We start from the raw sequence: 26,518 nt of genomic DNA, 5'->3' as shown, positions 1-26,518 counted from the left end.
AGAGAGCCGTCCAATTATTATTCTAATTTCTTTCTAATATTCTGTTTACCTACAAAGGCTTTGTACACTGGTCTTTTTAGAGGACAGCCTTTTGAAACTTGAAATGCTTTTTTTCCTCATAATTCCTGGCTGTTGGAAATCAAAAGTGTTGGATTTTAAGACTATTGTTTCTACTGTAAATACCACGAATCTAACTTGAACTAATTCGAGTTTCAAGAACCGGATCTGGAACTGAAATCCATTTGGCTGAGACATGGCATAGCAGTGACTTAACCGGGGAGGGCCCAGGAAATGCATATTTCCTCATGCTGCATGAGCGTGAGTTGATTTCTTGATTGCCAGGAAGTAAAAACCCTGGTCTCCCAAGAATGCTTTCCATCCTTCGACCCCGCCTGCCCCTTACATTTTCCAGGATTTTCTCCTCTGTAATGTGCAACCTGACTTCCACAGTCATGTCAGCTGGGGCATGGACGCTGGGAGGGCAGACGGAAAGGCTACGCCAAAGTTAGACCTACATTTGCAAGGCCAAGTAGAACACAGTGCCTGGTCTCCCAAAGCCAAACTACTTTTAGAAGGAGAGGAGGGGAATGGCATTCCAGCAAGCATATTTGTCATTCCCCAACTTTGGTTTCGGATTAACTTTACACTCTGGCCCAGGGAGAGTCTTGCTAGTAAATTCTGTTCTCTCATATATAGCAACTGTGTTGGGGAGCCGCTTCAGACATTCCAACCTTCACTAAGAGAACCACTTTAATAAGAAAACTAGAAGGGGGGAACGTCTAAGATTGGATTGCAGCAAATATATTCAAATATAACTAGTTCTTCAGAACAGTCAATGAGAATCATTTCTGTGGGAGAGATACATTACCTTGCTTTAAATGCAAAGCATTTGTCAGTGGCATAAAGCGATTGGGGTGATGGGGCTCTTAAAGAAGGTATTCCAGTTTTCATTTCTAGGTTGAAGGGTATCAAAAAGTAAGTTTAATGCATTTTAATGATATAATGAAAAACGAATGCAATATCAGGCTAAAAAAGCAATAAACAGATGGACACATATGCACACAGCTATGTAATAGGAGCATACGTACATATACATATATTTGTGTGTATATCTAGACACATATGTAGTGCTCACTACTAGGTGGTGGTATTATGAGTAGCTTATGTTTTCCTCCTTACACTTTTTTTAAAAAAAGATTTTATTTATTTATTTGAGAGAGAGAGAGCAAGAGAGAGAGAGAGAACAGGAGCGGGGTGGGTGAGGGGGTGGGTGAGGGGCAGAGGGAGAAGCAGACTCCCCGCTGAGCAGGGAGCCCGATGCAGGACTCAATCCTATGACCCCGAGATCATGACCTGAGTTCAAGGTAGATGCTTAACTGACTGAGCCACCCAGGCATCCCTCCTCCTAACACTTTTATACACATCGTCAATTTTTTACGATTCTTATAGAGAAAATGATTAACATCATAGTTTTTAAAAGGATGGAACGAGACTTCCAATTCTCATGAGAGGAAAAAAGAATCTAAAAACTCTCCTGCCACATTGCCTAGAAATGCTTGCGACAATACAGCAAACATTATTTTAAATGTGTGAATGAAGTGGCAGGAGAGAAAGGAAGGCCCGAGCATGTCAGCAACAAAGAGGAAAGTAAGGGCTAGGGCGTGAGATGCTGCTGCAGGTGGTGTTAGGTCTGGGATCCCTGAATAAAGCAGTCTTTAAAAGGCTGCGCTTTCCCGGAAGAGTAGATTAGGAAAAACACCGATCGACCAGCAGACAGAGACAAAAGGTATTTGTGTGCTTCTGCGTGGGTGGGAAAAATGTCCTTCTGAGAAAGAAAATCTCCAGATCTACCCCAAACCTGGGGGCTCAAATTGGCAGATGATCCAAGAACCATGATGATCCATGACCAAAAAGGTGGTATAGGTATGCTGATCTCTCTGTGGCAAATTCAAAACAACTCTTGAGGGATACACCCAAGACTCGGGCCACAGGGCCTTCTCACGGAAAAAACAGACTCCTGTAAATATGAGCTCACAAGCAACAATGGTGAGATGCAGAAGGAAATATCGTCCGTGAGAGTCAGCAGAAACAATAACACACACGCACACATATGTATGTATGTTCTAAATCCATTAATTGAAAAATAGGCTCTCAAATATCAGACACAAAACCCCAACCACATGCTGTTCACACTAGGCACGCTTAAAATCTAATGACTCACAAAGACTGAAAATAATGGAATGGCAAAAAAATTATACCACGTAAATACATATTTTTTAAAAACTGGAAGCACATTATTCAGTAGCCACAGCAGGGGTCAGAGGACAGTGTAATCATGTTGATATTAGGAAAAAAGATGACAATTTTTACATTTTTTAGGGGTAAGAAGGAGCAAAATGAAAACATGAGGAATTTCCCAGATATACTCAACCGTTCCCCTGTTTTAGGCACCAAATGACGTAGCATAATTGCAAGACTGAGATAGTAAGACAGACAAAGTCACGCTCAGAATGTGGCAGACAAAAATAGAATAGGGAAGATTTGTACAACATAATTTACCTCACTCCGTGGGCACAGAAGAGTCAAGGTTTTCTGATTACAATGTACTACCATTTGAAATTAGTGAATGTAAAGATAACCCCTCGAAAAACATAAAAACTCATTTCTAAAGAGTTCATGCATCAAAAAAGAACGCTTAACGGAAGTGAGTACGTATTTAGCACCAAAAGACAATGACAACAATACAGAGTTGAGCATGTGGGATAGAGCCAAAGTAGGACTTGAGTCATTCATGGCCTTAACTACATATGTTAGAAAAGAAGAAAGCCTGAAAAATAGTAAGAGAAATGTCCATTTTCCAATTCTAAAACAAATATGACAAACCCAAGAAAAGTAGAAGCTGGGAAATAATAAATAAATACATATAGAAATAAACATAGAAATCAATAAAATAGAGAACTAAGAAGCAAAAGCAATAGAGAAAAATCACAAGACAAAAAAAAAGAAAAAGAAAAAGAAAAAAAAAAAAGGAAAAGAAAGAAAGAAAGAAAAAAAAAGTGAAAACAAGATGACATGGAATAGCCAGAACCATCTTCAAAAAGAATGATATTGGAGGACTTAGACTTTCCAACTTCAAAATTTACTACAAAGTGACAGAAATCAAGACAGTGTGGCATTAATAGACTGTTACATTAACGGTCAATTGAAGTTTGGCAAACACACCAAGAAAACTAAGTGAGAAATGAATAGTCTTGTCTACAAATGGTGCCAGGACAACCAGATATCCAGATGCGAAAGGATGAAATTGGACCCCTGTCTTATATCATATATAAAACTTAACTCGAAATGGATTATACATCCAAAACTATAAAACTCTAAGAAGAAAACACAGGAGTAAATCTTCATGATCTTAGCTAATGACTTCTTAGATACAACAACAAAAGCCCAAGCAATAAAATAAAAAATTTGATCAATTGGACTTCATCAAAATCTAAAAAATTTTATGCTTCAAATGGTATCATCAAAAAAGTGAAAAGATAACCCACAGACCGTGAGAAAATATTTAAAAGTCATATATCTGAAAAGGGACTTCTATCCAGAATATATAAAGAACGCTTACAACTCAATAACATGAAAATAAATAACTCAAAAAATTGGGCAAAGGATTCGAATAGGCATTTCTCTTTTGAAGATACGCAAATGGCCAATAAGCACTTGATCAGGTGCTCAACATCATTAGTCATTAGGGAAATGCACATCAAAACCACAAGATACCATTCACACCCATGAAAATATCTACAATAATTCAAAAAAGCCACCCAGGTAATAACGAATGCTGGTGAGAACTGGGGAAATTGGAACCCTCCTACACTGATGAATTAAAAAATGGTGTGACCACTTTAGAAAACAGTTTTGACAGTTCCTCAAAATGTTAAACATGGAGATACCATAGTACCAAACAGCTCTGCTCCTAGGTATATATCCAAGAGAAATGAAAACATATGTGCCACCACAGACACTGGTGCATAAATATTCACAGCAGCCTTATTCATAATGGCCAGAAAATGGAAACAATCCAGATGCCCAACCACTGATGAATGGGTAAACAAAATGTATATCCATACAGCAGAATACTCTTCAGCAATAAAGCAGAATGAATATTGGTGTACACTACAATGTGGATGAACCCCAAAAACATGCTACGTGAAAACAGGTAGTCAGAAAAGACCACAGAGTGTTCGATTCCATTTATATGAAAGCCTCCAAATAGGAAAATTCATGGATACAGAGAGCAGATCAGGGGTTGCCTAGGGTTGGAGGAGGGAGGAATGGGGAGTGACTGCTTAATGGTACAGGGCTTCTTTGAGGGGTGATGCAAATGTTCTAAAGTTAGACTATGGTGGGGATTGTACAACTTTGTAAATATAATAAAAACCATTGAACTGTATACGTTAAATGGGTAAATTTTATGGTGTGTAAATTTTGCCCAATACAATTGCATTTTGAAAAATTAAGTCAGATGACAATAAACGCAATGTGGTATGCCACACTGGATCCCGGAACAGAAAAGAGACATTAGTGAAAAAACTCATAAAAATCTAGGGGCGCCTGGGTGGCACAGCGGTTAAGCGTCTGCCTTCGGCTCAGGGCGTGATCCCGGCGTTATGGGATCGAGCCCCACATCAGGCTCCTCCGCTATGAGTCTGCTTCTTCCTCTCCCACTCCCCCTGCCTGTGTTCCCTCTCTCGCTGGCTGTCTCTATCTCTGTCGAATAAATAAATAAAATCTTTAAAAAAAAAAAAAGAAAAAACTCATAAAAATCTGAATAATGCTTGTACAGTAGTTCATAGTGTTGTACTAAGGTAATTGTAATGTTAATTTCTTAACAAATGTTCATGGTTAGGTGAGTTGCTAACATTAGGGAAGATGAGTGAAGGTTATACAGGAACTCTGGATTTTCTTTGCAACTTTTCTGTAAATCTGAAATACTCTAAAAGTAAAAAACCACCACGGCAAACCTTTACTGTACTTGATGCAGTGAGTCAGAAAGAAAGAGAGGAAAGGATCGAGGAGGCACAGATACATAATTAGAACTGACACATAGGATATAAACTGCAAAACAGTGGAGATGTAATCATAATACTAAGGATAATTATGTATTAGTGCTGTGCAAGGTAGTTTCCTTCACTGTCACCACCTGTCGGGTGTCTGGGCTCAGGATGAATTCCACAATGTGAAACAGTTTGAGATAAGGAACAGGCTCTGTTGGGGGGTTAAACTACAACACAAGAGCCAGCAAGATGAGACAAGATATGTGGGTGTCTGCCCTCCTACCATGGTAAGGGGTCATGTCAGGACCTGGGTGATGAACTTGTCAAGGGGAGGCAAGCAGACTGCTTGGCAGAGTGATGTTTATAGAAGTTGCTGAGAAAACCAGTTGCCCAGCACCTGGAGACCTGGGGGCAGGTGCTGTGGGGGAGCCAAAGGAAGGGGGCTTTGGGAAGCTGGATTTGGGTGCAGCCTCTCCCTCTAGGAGAAGGCAGGGCCAGGACTAGCCAGCTTCTTGTCCAGTCTACCCAGTGTAAGCTCTCAGGGTCATTTGTGCACAATTCTACTTGGCATTCATAACAGTAACTTGAAAACATACACAAAATGCAGTTTTTAGGGGCACCTGGTTGTCTCAGTCGTTTAGCATCTGCTTTCACCTCAGGGCGTGATCCTGGCGTTATGGGATCGAGCCCCGCATCAGGCTCCTTGGCTGGGAGCCTGCTTCTTTCTCTCCCACTCTCCCTGCTTGTGTTCCCTCTCTCTCTGGCTGTCTCTCTCTCTGCCAAATAAATAAATAAAATCTTTTAAAAAAATGCAGTTTTTAAGAAAAATATAACTTAATAAAATTATTCAAGAAGAAATATAATTTTGGTTACATTTATAATTTGAATCAGAAGTTTTAAAACCCACCCCCCCAAAAAAGATAAAACAAGCCATTAAGCTCAGAAGATTTTGCCAGTCAGACCCAAACTTCAAAGAACATATAATCGTTATCTTAAACAAACTGTTCCAGTGAATATAAAATGAGGGAACACTGCCCACTTCATTCTATGAAGTAAAAATAATCCTGATGGCAAAATTAGATAAGGACAGGAGGAGAAACTAATTATTAAAGGCTAACCTCACTTCTAAACAGAGATGCAAAAATCCTAAATAAAACATTAGTCAACTGAATCCAGAAATGCCTATTAAAAATACATCATTACCAAGTTGGATTCATCCTAGGAATGCACAGATGGCTCAAATTAGAAAGTCTATTAGTGAGATTTACCATACTAACTGGTTACAGGAGAAAACCATATGATTATCTCAATAAATGTAGAAAACCTTTTAATAATATGCAACATTGTTTCATAATAAACTAGAAAAGAGAAGCAGATTCCTTAGCCTGGTAAATGGTAGCTACCAAAATTACAGCAATTTTCAAAATTATATAGCAAAAATCATATATAATTGTGAAGTGTTGAAAGTATTCCCTGGGAGCTCAGGAACACAATGATTTGTTCCACCACTACTTCTATTCAACATTGTGCTGGAGTGTTTCACTAGTGTGATAAGACAAGAAAAAGGAAATAAAAGTTATAAAGATTGGAAAGGAAAAAATTTAAAAATAAAAAGAATTTACAAACTACTAGAAATAAGAGTTTATCAAGGTTGTTGAATATAAAGCAGATATGTAAAATCAATTACATTGCTATTGATCAGCAACAAAAATTATAAAATGTGATAATTAAGAGATATATTTTTCAATGGCAACAATAAAGTATAAGTCACCTAGGAATAAATATAACAAGAGATGTACAAGACTTTTATAAATAAAAATACAAAACTTTATTGAAGAACATAGTAGAATAGCTAAATAGATGAAAATATTAACCATATTTATTGATGGGAAGATGTAATTTTATAACAGTAACAATTTGTAAACCCCCAAATCAGTCTAATAAATTTAGTGTGATTATAATAAAAATTTTAACAAGGTATGTTTCAGAACTTGACAAGACGATCCATAAATTCATACAGCAAATTAAAGGGTGAAGAATGATCAAAACTCTTTTTAAGAGAAAACACAAGAGATGTGGGAGTGGAATGGAGGGAATGGATTCCAAACAGATAGCAATTTCTTTAAGTAATAGTGTGGTATTGGCCCAGACAGAGACAATTAGGCAAGTGCAATGGAACAGAGCCTAGAATTAAACTCATTTACATATGGTAGCAATGGCATTTAACTTATAGGAAAACGATAGCCCCAATGGTGCTGAGAAAAGTGGTTGTCCATAAAGAGAAGATAAAATTAATCCAAACCACACTCCATACACAAATAATTTCCAGGCGGTTTAAAGACCTAAAGGTGAAAATTTATAAAATGATTGGGAAGAATATCCCATGACATTTTAGGGATACCTGCATACAGAATTATTTTCTAAACCAAACCAAATGTTCAAACCAAACCAAACCAAATTAGCACAACAAACCCTAATCGGAAAGGAAACACTGATACATTTGATTATATTAAAATTAAAAACTTGTTTTATAACAAAAGTCATGAGATACAAAGTGAAAAGACAAGCCACTATCCAAGAGAAGATATTTGCTACTCATATAATCAATATAATTAGAATTCAAAAGAAAAGCAACAATCCAAGAGAAAAATGAACAGTATCAATATCAGCAATACCCAGAGAGAGAACCCCGAATGGCCAGTGAACAGAAGAAACCATGCTCACCAACCCCCACTTTTTACAGATTTATTTATTTTTTGTTTGTTTGTTTGCGAGCTGGGGGAGGGGCAGAAGGCTGAGGAGAGAATCCTCAAACCACCTTCCTGTGGAGGGTGGAGCCCGATATGGGGCTGATCCCAGGACCATGAGATCATGATCTGAACTGAAACCAAGAGTCAGATGCTCAACCGACTGAACCATCCCCCTTTATTAATCCAATTTGCATTATCTCATTTGTGAGTTACCTGGTCATATCCTTTGTAACTTCCCCTATGGTGTTTGTGTATTTCCTAACTGATGTGTGGGAATACCATCTTTTGAACTCGCTGTTTTGATCTGGCTATTCTGACCTTGCAACATTGGCCCTGCTATTTTTAAACTTGTTGTTCCTGGGAACGTGATTTTTATTTAACTTTTTAAATCTAAATATGATTTACATACATTTATCATTAGTGCTTTTGTGTCCCAAGAAATCTTGTGTACCCCAAATTCACAAAAGATATTGCCCTCTATTTCCTCGTAGAACCTTTAGACTTTTTTACTTTTACACTTAGTTATATGATCTACTTTGAATTATTTTTTGTGTGGTGTGAGATACGGGTCAAGGTTCATTTTCCCCCATATAGATAGGCATTTGTTCCTTCCAACCTTTTGTTGAAAAGATCTTCCTTTCACCACTGAATTACTTTGATTTTGACCAAAAATTATTTGACTGTATGAGTCTGGGTTTATTTCTGAACTCTCTCTTGTTCCCCAGATCTTTATACCATACCATCCTGATTATTTCACCTTTATAGAAAATCTTGTAATTAGCTAATGTAAGTCCTCCAACATGTTAACTTGCAAGATTGTTCATTTATTCTAGGTCCTCTATATTTCCACATAAACATTAGGCTTAGTTCGTCAATTTCTACAAAATGTTCTTCTACCAGTGTTTTTTTTCCCCTAACAGTTTTATTGAGATAAAAAGCAATTTACTCATTTAAAGTGTACAAGTGTAAAATTCAAGTATATAATTCAAATTATAGAATTCACAAGCGATTTTTGGCATATTACTTTATTAATTTTTAAAGATTATAGTAAAATACATGCAACATAAATTCGCCATTTTAATAGTTTTCAAGTAAACAATTCGGTGGCACTACGTACATTCACAACGTAGTATGAACAGCATCAATCTCTAGTTCTGGAGCATTTTCATCATCTCGAGCAGAAATTCTGTGGCTAGAATGCAGTAAGCCTCCATTTTTCCTCCTCCCAGACCATGGTAGCTTCGACTTTCTGTCTCTATGAATTTGCTTATTCTAGCTATTTCATATAAGTGTAACCATACAGTATAGCTCCTTTGTACCTGCGTATTTCATTTGGTATCATGTTTTCAAGATTCATCCCTGTGATAGGCTGTATCAGAACATCATTCCTTTTTTATAGCTGAGTAATCCATTCTTTTCATAGACACACATTTTGTTTATCAGTGTATCTGTTGGTAGACACTTGGGTTATTTCTACCTTTCAGCTATTGTGAATAGCCTGCAATAAATATTGGCGTACAAGTGTCTCTTCAAGCCCCTGCTTTCAACTCCTTTGGGTCTATGCCTGAGAGTGGAACTGCTACGTCTTACGGTAGTTCTATGTTTAGCTTTTGAGAAACTGCCAGACTGTTTCCATAGCAGCGGGGCCAGTTTACATTCCCACCAGCAATGCGCAGTTTCCAATGTCTCCATCTTCTCGCCAACACTTGTTATTTTCTGTTTTCTGTTTTGTTTTTCATGACAGTCATTCTAGTAGGCGTGAAGGCGGATCTCATTTTTGCTTTGATTGGCATTTCTCTAATGACTAATGATGTTGGGCATCTTTTCATGTGTTTAATGGCCATTGTATATCTTCTTCAGAGAATTTCTCTTTTGTCCATTTTTAAATTGGGTTGTTAGTCTTTTTCTTATTGAGTTATGTGTTCTTTGTATATTCTGGATATGAGTCCCTCGGATATATGATTTATAAATATTTTCTCCCATTCTATAGTTTATTTTTTCACTTTCTCAACAATGTCTTTGACTCACATAAGTTTTAAATTTTGATGAAGTCCAATTTATCTTTGTTCTTTTGTTGTTCATGCTTTTGGTGTCATAGCCACATACTGGTATTTTTACTGGGATTGCACTGAATCTTTAGATGAATTTTGGAATAAATGACATTGTGATACTACAATCTAGAATAAATTTATATTTGGTCTTCTGTTTCTGGCACAGAGATAATAAAGCCCATGGAATTTCCTAAATTGTAAGAGTGATAAAGGCATTTTATTATTAATAATAAACCCCTTTCAACCACACCTGATTTTATGTTAATGAGATGACTTTGGAAAGCACTTAAGGACAGGGGCTGGTTGCCAGGGGGGCCAACCATGTGATTAGAGGGTTGGAACTTTCAGTCCCTGTCCTTGACCTCCAGAGAGGCAAGAGGGGCTGGAGATGGAGTTCAATCACCAATGGCCAATGATTTAATCAGTAACAAAGCTCCATAAAAGACCCAAAAGGATGGGGTTCAGAGACCTTTGCGCTGAACACGGGGAAATGCTGGAAGAGGGTGCACTTGGAGAGGCCATGGATGATCTTTGCACCTTCCTGCATACCTTGCCCTATGCATCACCTCCTTCTAGCTCTTCCCGAGCTATATCCTTTTATAATAAGCTGCTCAGTGTCAGTAGATGTTTCTCGGAGTTCTGTGAATCACTCTAGCAAACTAATCAAACTCAAGAAGGAGGCTGTGGGAACCTCTGAGTTACAGCTGGAAGGTAACACAACCTGGACTTGTGAGTGGCACCTGAAGGGGGGGGTGGCAATCCTGTAGGACTGAGCCCTTAACTGGTGGAATCTGATGATTTTTGTGGGTAGATAATAGCAGAACTGAATTGAGTTGAACTGTAGGACACCCAGCTGCTGTTGGGAGAATTGCTTGGTGGAGTGAAAAAAAAAAAAACCAACCAACCAACATAACAGAGACATCCTATCATTAGCAGATGTTCTACTAGGAACATGGTACATCTTTAAAAATTTATTTGAGGTCTTAGATATGTTTTATAGTTTTCAGTGTAGAGGTTCGGTACATACCTTATTAAATTTATTCCTGATTATTTTATAGATTTTATAATATTTTATAATATTTTAAGTGGCATTATGTTTTACAGTTTGTTTTTTGCTAGTATGTAGAAATACAATTAATTTTTCTATACTGATCTTGTGTCCTATAAGCATCCTAAGTTCGGCTATTAATTCTACTAGTCTTTGTAGAGTCCTTAGGGTTTTCTACATATATCACTTGCAGATAAAAGGTATTATGTCTTCCTTTTCAATCTGTATACGTTTTCTTTTCTTTTTTTGCCTTACTGCATTGCTAGGAGCTCAACTTCAATCATGAATAGGAGTGGCGTGCTGAGAGCAAACATCCCTACCTTGTTCCTATCTTGCCGGAAAGCCTTCCTTACCAAATTCTTAGGTATAATGCCACCTAGTGTTACAGGTTGAATTGTGTCCCTCCAAAAGATACAGTTAAATTCTAATTCCTGGTACCTGTGCATGTGATTTCATTTGGAAATAGAGTCTTTGCAGATATATAAGCAAGTTAAGATGAGGTCATGCAGAATAAGGATCGACCCTAAATCCAATGACTGGTATTCTTACAAAGAGAGGGATTTGGAGACACAGGGAAGAGACAGCTATGTGAAGACAGAGGCTGATATCCGAGTTATGCTGCCACAAGCCAGGCACACCAAGGATGGCTGACAACATCAGAAGCCAGCAGGAGGTAAAGAACGCTTCTTCCCTATGGCCTAGAGAGGGAACATGGCCCACCTAACACCTTGATTTTGGACGTCCAGCCTCCAGAACAGAGAGAATAAAGGACTATTGTTTTAAGCCATCATGTTTGTGGTGATTGCTATTGCCCTAGGGAATGAATGCACCTAGTTTTGTAGCTGTTCACGAACTTCTGGTTTTGCTGTCTAGCCCTTCTGTTCTTACATGAGAGTTCAGAGACTGAACTATTACACTCTCATCTTCCCAGAATCTTTCTTCACATCAGGGATTTTAAATGGTTTATGGTCCAGCATATGGGCTCAACTTGGTGGATGTCCCACATGTACTTGAAAAGAACGTGTATTCTGCAAATAGATGCCGTGTTCTGTGCATGTCAGTGAGGTGAGTTGGCGGATAGTGTTTGTCGGGTCTCCAGACACTTGCAACCAAAAGAATCCTAACGGGCACACCATTCCTAGTCCCCAACTTCACTGCCAGCCTCTCTAGGAAGCCTGTGTCCTATGCCCTCATCTAAAAAGACAAAGTCCTTGCTCTGGGCTCCTAAAGCATTGTGTTTATGCTTTTTTTTTCTTTTCTAGTAGGCTCTATGCCCAACATGGGACTTGAACTCACAATCCCTAGATCAAGTTGCACACTGTACCTACTGAGCCAGCCAGGCGCCCTGTTTATACTTCTTGTAGCGCGAGTACTACATTCTGTTTCATGGCACAGTTATTCAAGAACGCATCTTATCTCCATCCCTAGATTACAAATTCCTGGAGAGCAGGAAGTGTCTCTGAGTCATTTCTGTGTCCGCAAGGCACCTATCACAATGCCTGCATACCATGGGTATTCATTTGTTTGCGGCGTTTGGTTTCTTGCCCAGGCGTGGAAACACGTCTGCTGACAGAAGTCAGTTTTACAACGTGGGGACTGGCGAGAAGCTGTATTATTAGACAGAGATCTCTGTTTTGGTGTCTGATTAAATATCTTATTTTCTAAAATGCGAGATTCTTAAATAATATTCTTTTACTAGAAACTTCCTCTCCTGCCAACCCTGAGTAAGATTCAATCAAATCGACTAAGAGGAACTTAAAAGAAAAAGCCTGAAGTGTAATAGAAGTGATGGCGTTTATGAACAGTCTAAAGATGTCCCTCCGGAGGATGCAATTTCCTTGGTGTCTAGGTGCAGTGGGCGTGGGGGCAGCCTGTGTGGCCTCTCGGCTCTGTCGCACCTCGCGCACACATGCTACCTGGCCAGTCAGGGCGACATGTCCAAGTCTCAGTTCGTCATGTATTAATGGTGTCAGTGACAGCCTGTACCTCGTGGTTGTTCTGAAGGTTATGTGAAACTTGCTATCTGCCATTCCGCACACTGTTCCAGGTAGTACCTAAATATTCATCATTATCATTTCTATTTAGGAAGGAGGGTGAGGAGGGAAAGCCTAACAGGAACCAAAGCATCAGCCCAGCGTTCTGGTGCTGTGGTGGTACCAAATCCTTCTGACGGAATCGGACTCCCAGGAGACTCCCGTTTTGGCATGTTACTCAATTTTCTTCTGTTTACCACAAAAGTTCATGTCCATATATTCAGTGGAGGCAGAAAGCATTGAGAGAGAAATATGATAATCTGGCCAAGGGCAAATGTCTCGGATGTATTTCAAAGTTTCTCAAGTTTCTCTCAGTTACAAGTGACAGAAGCCTAATGCCAATTACATCCACATAAAGGGGGAGGTATTACTCGCGGAGCTGGCCCCAGGCACGGTCTGATCCAGCACCCCACATTCTCTCTTGCTCTTGCTCTCCGCCCCTCGGTGCTGCCATCTCGCAGCTCCTCTGTGGGCCTCCTCTCCTTCCAGTGCAGACCTCCCCGCAGCCAAGGGAGGGCAGGCTGCGGATGAGTCATTCTCGTGCCATCCCAGTTTGTAACCCAGAGAAAAGGGACTGTCTTCATCAGCTCGGGCTGCTGTAACAAAATGCCACAGTCCGCGTGGCTCAAACAACAGACGTTTACTTCTCCCAGTGCTGGAGGCCTGAGGTCAGGGTGCCAGCATGGCACCTCAATTGGCATGGCATAGCTCCACTGCCCAGCAATTTCACTTGGGTGGGGAAGGGGTTGACATTTTATTTCCAAACTCAGAGAGGCACAAAGATAGAAACCTCTTAGCTCCTCTGATGGACTGCAGCCAATACATGTGCAAAATTCCCATGTTGCTGAGTCTTTCTGGCTTCCTCTCGTGAGATTTACCGTCAGCCACTCCAAAGGATCTCATTTTCCATCTTCTCATTTGCTTCAGAGGACCTGGGCAAGTCGCTAGGTATCATCCTGGGGGTCAATTTGTCCGGTTAGCCCCCAAAGAATACAACACTTATGAACTGCATAAAATGGGAGTTTTAGATGAGTAATATCTTTGTTGCCTAAAGGGATAGTGGCTCATGAGTGAAAAATAACCAGTGCAAAAAGACGAAGTGTGGTGAGATTAAGTTAAAAACTTCAAGTATCTTGCTAGGAGTCACGAAGCAAATGTTATTAGGAGCAGCATAAACCAGGCGTCCACCTACACTACACAGTGTTTTTTAACCTTGTTTTAAAAATACCTCCCCACCTCTATTTTAAAATAAAAAGCATGGTTCTCAAATAAAAATGAAGCAATATAATAAAGTACAAAAAGAGAGTAAAACAAAATCAATACCCATCTAACAATACCCACCATTATTGTTGGATTATCAGTTTTGACTTCTTTTTTTACACAGGTTGAAATAAAAGGATACAGGATCTTGTTATAGACACAGATTTATGCTCATTTTTATTTATCATATTTATTTCTAATTACATTTATTCAAAAAAATACCACTCGGCTATTTTGCTTGCATTTAAGACAAGAAGCCAAAGTAAACTAAAGCAATTAAAGATTTTTTCCCCCAACAGCTATTTAAAAATCTATTCAAGCTTATTTTTTAAAAAGTTACCAACAAAGAGGTGAACCATGGTTTTTTTTGCTGTTTTTTAAAGATAATATCAACTCTCTGCTACGAAAATAAGAGATTGACACTCTTATATTTCCCTTCCCCACCCCTAATTTATTAGTTATATTATTAAGGCTTATAATAGGTGCAACCTGTATGTATCATTCCCAGTTTGGTCTTGGTTCTTTATACAAATTCAATGCTTACCACCAGCCCTTCTGCTACGAGCTCCTCCATCATTGAGCTACTTGCTTAGACTCTCCTATCAAAAGGTTTCCTAAAGAAGGGGTTGTGGGTGTTTATTCCCTGAGCTCTCGCATGCCCGAGTACCTGACATTATATTTGGCAACTTGGCTGGCGATCATATACTTAACCACTCTTTTTCCTACTTAGAATTTTGGAGACATTTCTCTATTACCTCCTGGCACTGAATCTTGTAAAGAAGTTTACACCCTTTGATGACTTGCTTTCTCTGCCGCAATTTTTTCATTCTCGAAGTTCATTAACTCCATCAGGTTATGTTTTGGTGTCAAGGGCTTTCTGTCAGATTTCCTAGAATATAGGACACTTTTTCAATCTGAAGACTCATTCCTTCATTTCCGGAGAACTTGCCTGAATTCTATCTTTCCATACTTTTTCCTTGCCTTTTCTTGGTCACCAATTATGCATATACATACTGGAGTAGCTCTGTCTTCCTACAGTCCTCCTCTCAAGAATTACTTTGGTCTTGGGGCGCCTGGGTGGCACAGCGGTTAAGCGTCTGCCTTCGGCTCAGGGCGTGATCCCGGCGTCATGGGATCGAGCCCCACATCAGGCTCCTCCGCTATGAGCCTGCTTCTTCCTCTCCCACTCCCCCTGCTTGTGTTCCCTCTCTCGCTGGCCATCTCTATCTCTGTCGAATAAATAAATAAAATCTTAAAAAAAAAAAAAGAATTACTTTGGTCTTTGCAGCCCTCTCAAGCCTTTCTCCTTTGTTATCCCATTTTCAACCACATTTCTTGCTATTTCTAATTCACTCATTTGTTCCAGAATAGAGTTATTTTGGCCAAGTTGTTTTCTTAGCTCTGCAATCTGCCTTTTTATTTCATTCTGTTGTATAATCAGCTCACATATCAGCTCTCGTCTTACTGAATTCATGTTCTTTTGAGAACACAGCATACCTACCTGTAGGAACTTCTGTTTTTTAGGTGAGTTTTTCTTCCCAACTGGTTTCATCTGTTCCCCACGCTGCTTCTTTTGCTGGCTGTGTATTTATGTAGTCACCAGGTCATTTTATTTACATTTGCTCACGTGTAAGGCGGCAGCTCTGTTCAGACCACTTATTTGCTTTGGTATACTGTTGGTGTATTCCCCTTGGCACACTTCCCATCTTATCCGACAACGATTTCTCTTCTGTGGGCTTCTGTGTACTTTCTGGAATGAATGATATCAAAGTCCTTCACAGCCGGCATGACAGACACTGAGCGAGCAGAACAGAGGTGAGCCATAGCTCTGGGGCAGGAGCCCCCCGAAGGCTCCGTGGTGGGTCACATGTTACTTCTTTAGTTGCCAGACTGAGAGGTGGTCTGGAGTTGGGGGGTTTCTTGTGAAAGGGGATGGGGTGGTCAGAGCAGTGTGAGACACTTCAGCTAGTGCTTATTTACCTCCTGGTATGGAAGTATTTTGATATTTTAGTGACCAGCAGAGCCTACCACGGTGTCCCAGCCAAACCAACCTGCTTGTCTGTTTCTGTGTCTGTGTCTGCACGCGGGAGGAAGGACGAGCTGTGAGTACACATTTTTGTTGGAGGGACTGGACTCTGCTCTGTCTTCTGATACTTGCATCAAGTCCTGCACCAGGGTGGATTCCGAATGGTGAGGAGACATATCTACAGTATCATGGGGAAGGAGACCTTTGGGATGTGTTTTGTTCTCTTAATTCAGGGATGGGCTGGTTGTTCCTGTCCCTTGTTTCACCCATCTCTCTCCAGCAACATTCCCCTTCTCCCCCCCCCCCCCCCCACACACGCCAGCCCCACTCTGAGGAGGGAAGAGAGGTCTACTCATCTTGACCCAAATGGGGTGGCAGGATTAGGAACTCTTTCATTCTTCCCAGAAAATCTGGTCTTTTTCTTTGGGGATCATCTTTTAAAGTTTAGGGTTTAATGGCAAGGTCGGGTTCCTTCCCTTGCTTCATTGCTGGTGAATATTTATTTATTTATTTATTTATTTATTTATTTATTTATTTATTTACTGATTTTCACCTTTAATATGTTTACTTATTTTGGTAGTTCATTTTGTCAGGTTTTAGGGGATGGAGGGTCTGTGATGTGGCCTTATTTATCCTTAAAAAAAAAAAAAACAAAACAAAACCCAAAGCACAGTTTTATTTATTTCAAAAAAATTAAAAAAAAAAATTTAGGGGTACCTGGGTAGCTCAGTCGGTTAAGCATCTGCCTCTTGATTTTGGCTCAGGTCATGATCTCTGGGTCATGCAATTGAGCCCCACATCGGGCTCTCCATTCAGCAGGGAGTCTGCTCCAGATTCTGTCTCTCTCCCTCTTACTCTGCCCCTTCCCCCCCAACACTCTCTCTCTCTCAAATAAATAAATAAATCTTTAAAAAAGTTTTTATCTAGGCTCCATGCCCAACGTGGGGCTTGAACTCAGGACTCTGAGATGAAGAGTCACATGCTCTACCGAGTGAGCCAGCCATGTGCCCCCCAAAGCACAATTTTCAACGTCTAAACCAGCAGCTCTGGGTTCTCAATCTGGGCTGCATATCAGAATCACCGGGGAGATTTTACCATTACAAGTGACAGGCTGCATTCCAGAGCCAGATCTAAGTGATCAGAGAGGCTTAGACATCCAGGTTTTTATTTGCTTTTTTTTTTTTAAGTCTTTCTAGTGATTTATTTAAACGTACAAGCAGAGCTGAAAACCATGAGCTGGACTTCGCCTTCTAATTGTTCATAATTTGATACACACAAGCACCATTTAAAAAATATTTTATACCTGTATTAACAAAGGCAAAATATAGAAAACACAAATTATTCATACTCTGAGTGGTCAGGCACTCAGATTATCTCTTGAGTAGTGAAGGAAGCAGTGAAGAAGAGATGTGCCTGGTTTTGCTTCAGGTATTTTTATCGAGCTGGATAATGGAACTAACACATCTGGAGGAACCCAGGGAACGTCGGGTGAGGTGATGCCCAACTTCTAAGCCAGTTTTAGAATCCTCCCATGGGGGGCACCTGGGTGGCTCAGTCGTTGAGCGGCTGCCTTCGGCTCAGGGCGTGATCCCGGTGTTCCGGGATCGAGTCCCACATCGGGCTCCTCTGCTGGGAGCCTGCTTCTTCCTCTCCCACTCCCCTGCTGTGTTCCCTCTCTCGCTGGCTATCTGTCACATAAATAAATAAAATCTTAAAAAGAAAAAAAAAAGAATCCTCCCATGGGCAAGGAAGGCACTGTCGGGTGTTGGTGCCATGACTTGGACAAGGTGAAGTTCAGGATTTAGTGAGGAAGGTGTTACAACCAATAAGCAGAACCAGACACCAAAGAATTAGTCTAATTCCCCTGGAGTCACGCTTCCCATCCCTAAGTTCTAATTTATGCGGTATTGTTTAGAAATGCAGGAGGTGTTGAGGTGAAATTGATGGCTGGGATTTATTGTGTGGGGCAGTTTTTGAGGAGAGGCTCAATGTGGACTTTTAAGGGGTCGGGGAAAGGCATGCCAAATTTGCGAAGGAACCAGAACCACAGCATGGAGTCGTAAAGTGTTCTCAGATTTGGAAGGCAGTGTAGACAGGCTGAAAGATCACGGAATTCAGGGGTCAAGGCTGTAGCCACTGGAGTTTGGAGGCTGAGGCAGGTTTTCATGACCAGCTGGGTGGAGAGAGCGGATGTGAGGCGGGAGCTCAGGGCATCTGAATTTCCTGCCCGAGAGACTGGCATCATGGTGGCGCTACTGACTTAAATGGCAAAGCTTAAGTGGCAACCAAGTTTGGACCCGGGCTTTCAGAGGAAGGTAGGACATCCAAGGGTGGAAGATCGGGGGCACGTGGGTCTGGCTGGACCTCCAAACCACAGCCCAGGTGAGTGACCTGCACCTGAAATGTGACTGAAATGTTGTCTGCAAGGAGGCTGCTATCTGAAGATGAATGCATTTAGCATGTTTGCAGGAAAGGGAGTAGACAGCCAGGTCTCAACCAGGAGGAACCAGACAGAAAGTCACCCCACGTGCTCCCGTGATTCACAAAACCCCGAGGGAAGGTTTGGTCCGTGACACGTAACGGTCAGGGGGAAAGGTCAGGGGGACTGTCGAAGGTGATCTCATGCAGAACCCTGAAGCAAGATTTGACTTTTAGAACATCTAAAAACTTTTTAACAACTTAGACTGTCGAGCCAAAGAAAAAGCCCTAAAATTGGCCACTCAGTGTTAGCAAAGATGTGACAATTCTGTGCTCTGAAAAAGGAAATGTGATTACCCAGCAAACAGCCCAAATGTGGTCTGTGTCCCCACTGCTGATGTCAGACCATCTACACTCATCAATTCTCTATCAACCTGACTCACCCTGCTCCAAAGGCGGCATCTCCATTTTGTGCCTCTGGTGATGATGAGTTGTCAGGGTATGTGTGTGTGAAAATGCATATACACATGTGAGGTGTGCTTCTATAAAAAGTCTCAGACATCTGACTGACGCATATGGATGTAAGAACAAATAAAAATATCAACTCTAGGATGGTACCATTCCTAATTGCTCTTTTGGTTTCTCCATCATGGCTACTAAGCACGGATTTTCCAGGTGAACCCATGTTACCGTAGAATATTAGAACAGCGAGCAGCAGACGTAGCCTCTCCTTAGTTGGTCCCTCAAGATCACAGGCTGCTCTACTCGCCCACCCACTGAAACTCAGGACAGATATTCAAACACGGTCTCTTTTTCAACACACCTTGGTTCATCCTCCAGGAAGCTGATCTTTTCATGGCTCCCAAGTACTCCAGAGGGTGGAGCTGAGGGACAAAACCCGACTCTTCACACAACTCCTCTCTGACTGCACTGCTCCTGGAGGGTGTGGTGAAGGCACGAGAGATAGCTGGTCCTCACATGGCCCTCTCTGGCAGTACGGACGTTTAAGATTTCTAAGAACAAAGCCAGTACAAAAAGGCTCCTAGGATTCTGTGGGGGACATGCCTATCACTTAGAATAAGCAGAGCTCATAGACTGACTTCAGGTATGGACAGGCACTCCCATTTATACAGCCATGCAGATCTATCTGCAGGTATCTTAACATCCACCAACAAATGTACGAGAGAGGAAAGCCAACAGGTTTAACCCTACCTTGGCATCGAGTGATTTAGGCCAAAAAGTATCAACTATTGAATGTAAACTTGTTAATCACAAAGTCACTCCAATATTATGCAATAGCAAACTCATCTTTCTCTTCAGCGTTTGTGGTTTCCCTGAAAACAGAATTAAACCAGGCCAAAGAACAAAGTCACCGTGAAAGGAGCTAGTCTTTCTAGAACGCTAGGAACACGCAGGGCAATGCCATTACAGAGGTCTTTTGGTGCTTCAAAATTAATTTTCGTTTAGGTTTTAACCAGCTTTTTTTTTTTTTTTTAAGACTTATTTATTTATTTGAGTTAGAGAGAAAGACAGAGAGAGCACAAGTGGGGGAAGAGGCAGAAGGAGAGAATACCCAAGCACTCCCACTGCATGGAGCCTGACATGGGGCTTGATCCACAATCCTGAGATCACAACCTGAGCTGAAGCCAAGAGTCAGATGCTTAACCAACTGAGCCATCCAGGTGCCTGATTTTAACCGGTTTTATATAGATTTTGGATCTAGGCTGCTTGAATTTGTAGCCTGGCTCTCCTCCTTAACAGCTGTGGGGTCTTAGGTCAGGGTCTTCCCTCAGTCTGCACCTCAGTGTTCTCATCTGTGATTTGAGGATAACCAATAGTACTGGCCTTACAGAACGAGGATGATTAAATGTGTTAATACTGTAAAGGGCTTACAATGATGGCTGGCAAAGACTATGTGTTCCACAAATGATACTTATTATTGGCTATTCGATTAAGCAGAAATGCACACAAACATCTTTAAGAGAAGCACTTGATAAAATACTTTAAAAATAAGTTTATTATAACTAACGAATATAAAATCTGACAGATGTTTTCAAACATTTTTGCAAAAAAAGTAAAACCCTCCCCACAAGATATAGAGAAAGAACTTGGACAGAGTTTTACATGAAAACTAAACATGAAATTCTCATTCACTGGTTGGTCCCCAATGGCTCCAACACATTATATTCTAAGTAAAGGCCCATTAAAATGAACAAACCAACAAACTACTTGACACTTGCTTTCTACTGTCATTATACTGCTCATTCAAAAACGCTTTAGGACAAGGACAGTTAACACAAGACTGCATGTGACAGGTATTCAAAGTGCACGGATCTATGAGACCACAAACACTCAAGGTAAGAATACTGGGGCTGGAATTCAACATGACTTACAAAATTAATCTGAGGAAATCTATGTACATTGTAGCCTTTGGCATCTGGTCTAATGTTTTTCTTCTTTATAGAGACATCATTTTGTCCAATCTACTAACGAGATTAAGTCAACCTTAAATGCATGTCTCATCTGACACAGATTGTCCACAGCCAATTTCACGTGAGGTAGTTGGGCTGTTTACTGACATCCTAGTGAAACTGCCATGACACTGGGGACTCAGACATCAAACATGCCATGACACTGGCTCATTAGCCTTCTGGGAAGCAACAGAATACTTCTATCACCCTTCTTGTCATCCCTGACTCCACACACACCTATGGAGAGACACATACACAGGAGTCTGTGACCCCATCCGTTTTGCAAGGGGTGCCAGCCACCCCAGGGTGGTTGCTGTTTATAAAGTACAGGGAGGAAATACTGACCACACTTTAAAATCTATGTAATAGAAAGAATGGTGCTTAAAACAAGCAGGATCTCTTTCTCGTGTTCTCACATAGCCTAGCTGAAAACATCTGTTCACTCTGAAAGAGGAGTGATTAAAAAGGGTAACCAAAAATCTCGCAAACTTTTGCATTACAGAGTAGTGGTATGTTTTTTGCCTTTTAATGAAAGGCTATATAAAAACAGTGGAGGAGAGATTAATGCATGCGTCAACTGTACCGCCACTGATCACTGAATCATGCCCTGGAGTGCCTTAGTGCAGCAGTGCAACGAGAAATCATGCAAATGGCCTCTGTACACACGACTACTGGCTGCGACGGGGTGGGGACCGGGAGCGTTTACAGAGAGGGTCTAGTGAACAGTATGTTCGTGGAATTGTTGAATGGATCCCTAACAACCTTTAACTGATAAGCAGTCCTAAATACCATTAGACAGCTACTGAGTATTTTTTTTAAGTCGTTATTATGAAAGCCCTGAGTAAGCAACTGCAGGTTACAAAGGGACATCCAGAAGCAGAACGTATTTCTAAATAAAGCCCTCTCTATACACCTCATGGGGACGCAGGCTGACTGCACACGCTGGCGCTGGTGTACAGACTGTCCGGACCACAAGGAGCATCTGAAGTCAGGCCCTCTAAGACCAAACACATCAACTCAGCTAACAGAACAATGGCTTCAAAGATACTTTACTTACAAAACCTAAATCTAAAAATGTAAAGAAGGTTGGTAGTTTACCTTAAAAAAAGCCACAAAACATCAGAATAGGGAGGCTGAAGAGTTGTAAAACCTAGGACTAAAACCAGAAGCAACTGATTTTAATCAATGATTCAGAAATGCACCACTAAGTACCCAACTTCTTGTGGGATGTAGTCATTTAAGTAGAAAAAAACCATAAAAATAGTCTTTCAGAAAGTTGCGTCACATCATCTTATGCTGCTCATGACCCTCTTTCTCCTGCTTTAAAGGATGTTTCTTCACATCTATGACTTTCATCACCAGATTAAGTCTCCTTAATACGATGCCTCTTACCTCAGCGCCCTTACTTCAAATTTAATAAAGAAAAGTGTATTTACTGGCTCCTACCACATATTTTTCTTAATTAAAAGCACTGTTCTGAAAATACAAAGTTGAAAGCATCAACTTTGGGGAAATATACATATACCCAATTAAGAACCAAGAAGCAAAGCCCGCATGCTTTTCCAGCAGCGCGCCTTGGAGGAGAGGTCACTTTCTGCACACGGCGCACACCTGCTTTACAGATGGGAACGGGGGTCTTTGGAGAAGCTCCTGAAGTCCAGGAGGGGAACAGAATTCGCACTGACTGGACACCTCCCGCTAGGCGAGGTCTGTACCAGGTGCTCCACATCCGTGCTCAGGGGCGCTGCTGAGGCATGGGGACAGAACAGCTGAAAGGGGGATGGATTTGGTGCTCAGAGGGTTTCTGCTGGCAATTTTTCGTGAGAGAAAACAGGAGGGGGAAGCAGTGAGGCCCGAGCTCTGGAGTTCAGATATCCCTTTGTGTGCAAACTGGCATTTGAGGAAGCTTTATGTTCGGAATGACATGCAAATAGTGATGACGAGGTGCCTCAAGCCACTACTTACACATCCTAATTAACACTGCCTTTCAAAGTCCATTCCCTGGGGACTGAGAGGCTCCACATCCTGAGAGCCCTGCTTCTAGAACTTCCTGCAGAGCCGATCAAGAGCTGACAAGAAAATCATCTCCACCTCATAGTCGTAAGTTGGTTTTGCCCCCAAAAGGTATCCCTCCAACTTAACATTTTTCACCAGGATTAGCTATAATGAATCAAATTTACTTTCAAAGGACAAAAAAAACTGCCAGTGAAAGGATTTTGTTCCGTTGGACAAATACACATCGATCCCTCCTACGTGTCAAGTCTGGCTTCTCCTGTGGGACGAAGGGCACACATGATGAAATTATGCGTTTGCAAGCACTTTGTAAAGGATTATCCAAATGTTACTTACTAGCTTCTATTAATACCTTGAAGACAAATTGCCTTATTCTTCAGGATCTCTCCAAAGGTTACTCTAAAAAAGGACTCCTAAAAATGTTTTGAGCAATGAGAGCAAGGTGGTTCCTCTGTCAACAAGCACACTAGTGTTTTCATCTCCTCTCACTGTCTGGGGGAAGAAAGCTGCGATGTCCCAGAAATCTGGGAGGATTACGTAGAAAAGGTCTTAACTATCTTTTCTCTTTGTTCCCATCTTAGGCGGTACCTGCAGATTAGTACTTGAACGAGAAGCTAACTCCATAGATCCAGGACGAAGCTCTGGCTGTGCCAAACTTTGGGCCAAGTTAAATTTATCACCTAGTATATCACGTAATCTAAGCTTTTTTTAGGACCCTCCAAGCTTTATACATGTCAGGCAAACCGAACATGCTCCAGTGAGGACAATCACTATCAATAACCTTACCCCCTTTCTACAGGGGTGGGAAAGGAGGAGTACAAAATATAACCTATTCAAGTTATTCAAGCTATCCTGACCTGGGTTCCCAAGGGTCCTAGATAATATTAAACCCTTCTTCCCCAGAAAACAGCATTCTATAAACCAAGGCAGTACCTAAATAAATGTGAAAGGGCCATGCTGAGCAGCTTTCTTTCTGAGTGTATCCGGAGCCTCGATGGCCAATCTACGGTGTTGTCGGTGTGCCCGCCCCTTCTCCAAGAGCCCCCACGAGCTCACCTGAGGTGACAGGGGGCAGGCAGCAGCATGCTCAGGACGGATACTTACAGTCTCCCAATAGCACAATGCCCAAAGTATCCTCATTCAAGGTTCAAGCAAAGACTGGCTGTTTTTTTTCTTTTTCCCTTTTAGGCTATGTTAAGGGCAGGAAGTCTGAATTATCCTCTAGTTCTGCCATCATAGTCACACTAGCCAGAGGAGAGCCACACCAGCTACTCGTGGGAGTAGGGAAAGTGACACACCCCCCCTCGGCAGTTGCCAACAGCAAGTGCTAAAATACAAAAGAATCAATACTATTTTAGCACCTTTTCCCCCAGCCTTAAAACATTTGTTTTTCTAAGTTTAAGCATTTTCCAGAAGTCCTTAGTGAGTGGAGTACCTGCTTCATTAACCTGACTAAATAAATCTCAATTTGGTTAAGGACAAACAACAGACAAAATCAAAACTCCTCTCTACATCAACCTCTGCCTACAGAGAGGGTTCCCTTTGCCCTAGGAAAGTATCGTCTGGGGCTGTTCAGGTAGCGTTCGCCTGTGCCCTTTGAAGGAACTCACCTTCTACTCTGGGGCACTAGCTCCTGCTGGAACTTCTCTTCCAGCTACTAGAAGGAAGCAGCCCCTCATGGGGAAGCCACAATACTTCCCGCTCACACCCACCCGTGGCAGCTTGGCCTACCAGAGACTCCTGGCATCACACACTTTTCAGGAGAATGCCTACCCAGGGTTGCTTGATGCAAGTTTAAATCCCACCTTTAAATTCGGACACAGTCCCAAAGCTTTTGAGATTGATAAGCAGCTGTATTTGGCTTGCTTTGCACTACTGGCGATTATACCAAGATCGATCAGATTGCACATTCAGAACCGTGCTCCCTGAATGCAACGCCAAAGCCTGCTGGCTGGGCGCTGAGGCCGGTTCAATCAAGAAAACGGTGAGTAAACTTGCTCCACTTCTCGCTCTCCCGTCGATGCTTTATTTCAATGAAAACCTCTTCCACATTGGGAAAAAAGGGACCTATCATTCAGTTCATGCAGAAGATGGAGAGGCCTGTAAACTAGAATTTAAACTAGAATTTAATCTTATGGTTCTTCAACCCTGGGTGCAGAAGAATCACCTGTAAAGTTGATTCAAATGCAGATTCCTAAGTCCCACCCCCACTATTCTGGTTTTGCAGGTCCTGGTAAGGCCTGGGAATGCGTTTTTTGAAGACGCACTCCATGTGACTTGGATGCAGAGGTGGTCCAGATCACACTTTGCAATGACCTGCATCCTCTAATTAGAGGCTGTGTGACTGTGAGCAAATCCCTCAACCTTTCAACCTTGCTTTTGAAATGGATAATACCCTGGATGTCACAGTTTCATCGTAATGTCCAATTCAGATGACGCATAGGGAAGCATGCTGGCAAAGTGTGGGCAAAGTGTGGGGTCATCTTGGATGACATGTTGTGTCGCTGCCATACTGTCCTCCAGCTTGGGGTTAGGGCACACCACTCATCCCTTAGGAGCCATAGTCTCCCCACACATAAACAGGGATGGCACTCCTTGTGTCTTCCTCCTTCCACACTGACACGCCCACACCAATGCCCCGAACACCTGGACGACACAATCTCTTGCCTACAGAGCCATGGAGAAGAGGATTCTCTGACTGTCTAGGAATACCAGACTCTACATTTCAATAGCTTCAACAAAGGGACTTAGCTTCCCCCAAATTTTTAGTCTAAGTTGACTAAAACACTGGCTATGTGTTATGGTCCTTGATACAGAATTTGCTCATTTTCAGCTTGGGTTTGGGAGGACCATTAAAACTAAAAGGTAAAAACAAAACACAATACCGACAAATTCATTTGTTAAATCTGCTCTTATAACTTGCTGTTCAATTCTAATATAACAGCTATGATTTGGTTTCCAGGAGGCCCTTTGAACTGAAATATATATAGCACCTTGATTTTTAAACACACAAAAGACATATGCATTTAAAAAAATTATATATAAAAGCACTAGGCTTTGCCTCCTTCTCTCCATCCCCCCAAGGAAGGGGCTGGAGAGGGTTGAAGCTGCTGTTGGAAATTAAGCAGGGCAACAAAACACTTTAGCAGACTTGATTCCCTGAAGTTAGGAGGCGGCGCAGTCCTGCAGACGTCATACCACCTCGTCCGACTCCAGCCCGTGGACCTCGTACAAAGTGTCCAGTATCGCCAGCTGCTTTTCCATGGCAGGGAGGTAAAGGCTGAGGTCCCTCTGCATTCCAACACTGAAAGCTGCTTTCTGGTGGTCGCCTTCCTTTATGGTTAATGCGGCGACAAAATCTTCATAGGATGGAGCTGCCCTCAGAGCTAACTGCAAA

General features: G+C 41.5%; 1 protein-coding gene across 3 annotated transcripts in view; it reads right to left on the bottom strand.

Annotated features, from left to right (window-relative positions):
- Positions 1-39: 39 nt before the first annotated feature.
- The window catches only part of PLEKHA8 (pleckstrin homology domain containing A8), a 75,175-nt gene continuing 48,696 nt past the window's right edge, over positions 40-26,518 (bottom strand). The window contains exon 14 of one of the 3 annotated variants that reach the window (XM_057304150.1): positions 40-5,827. In XM_057304150.1, the coding sequence (XP_057160133.1) occupies positions 5,726-5,827 (102 nt within the window). In that variant the 3' untranslated portion in view covers positions 40-5,725. Of the gene's footprint in view, positions 5,828-20,638; positions 26,512-26,518 lie in introns of those variants that run through there. The other 2 variants (XM_026508611.4, XR_006410473.3) reach the window with 2 other exon arrangements.

Source organism: Ursus arctos, unplaced genomic scaffold (assembly GCF_023065955.2).
Source record: "Ursus arctos isolate Adak ecotype North America unplaced genomic scaffold, UrsArc2.0 scaffold_3, whole genome shotgun sequence".
In the NCBI taxonomy this organism is placed as follows: Eukaryota; Metazoa; Chordata; class Mammalia; order Carnivora; family Ursidae; genus Ursus; species Ursus arctos.
The sequence above is the reverse complement of the archived record's forward strand: the minus strand, read 5'-3'. Positions and strand labels throughout refer to the sequence as shown.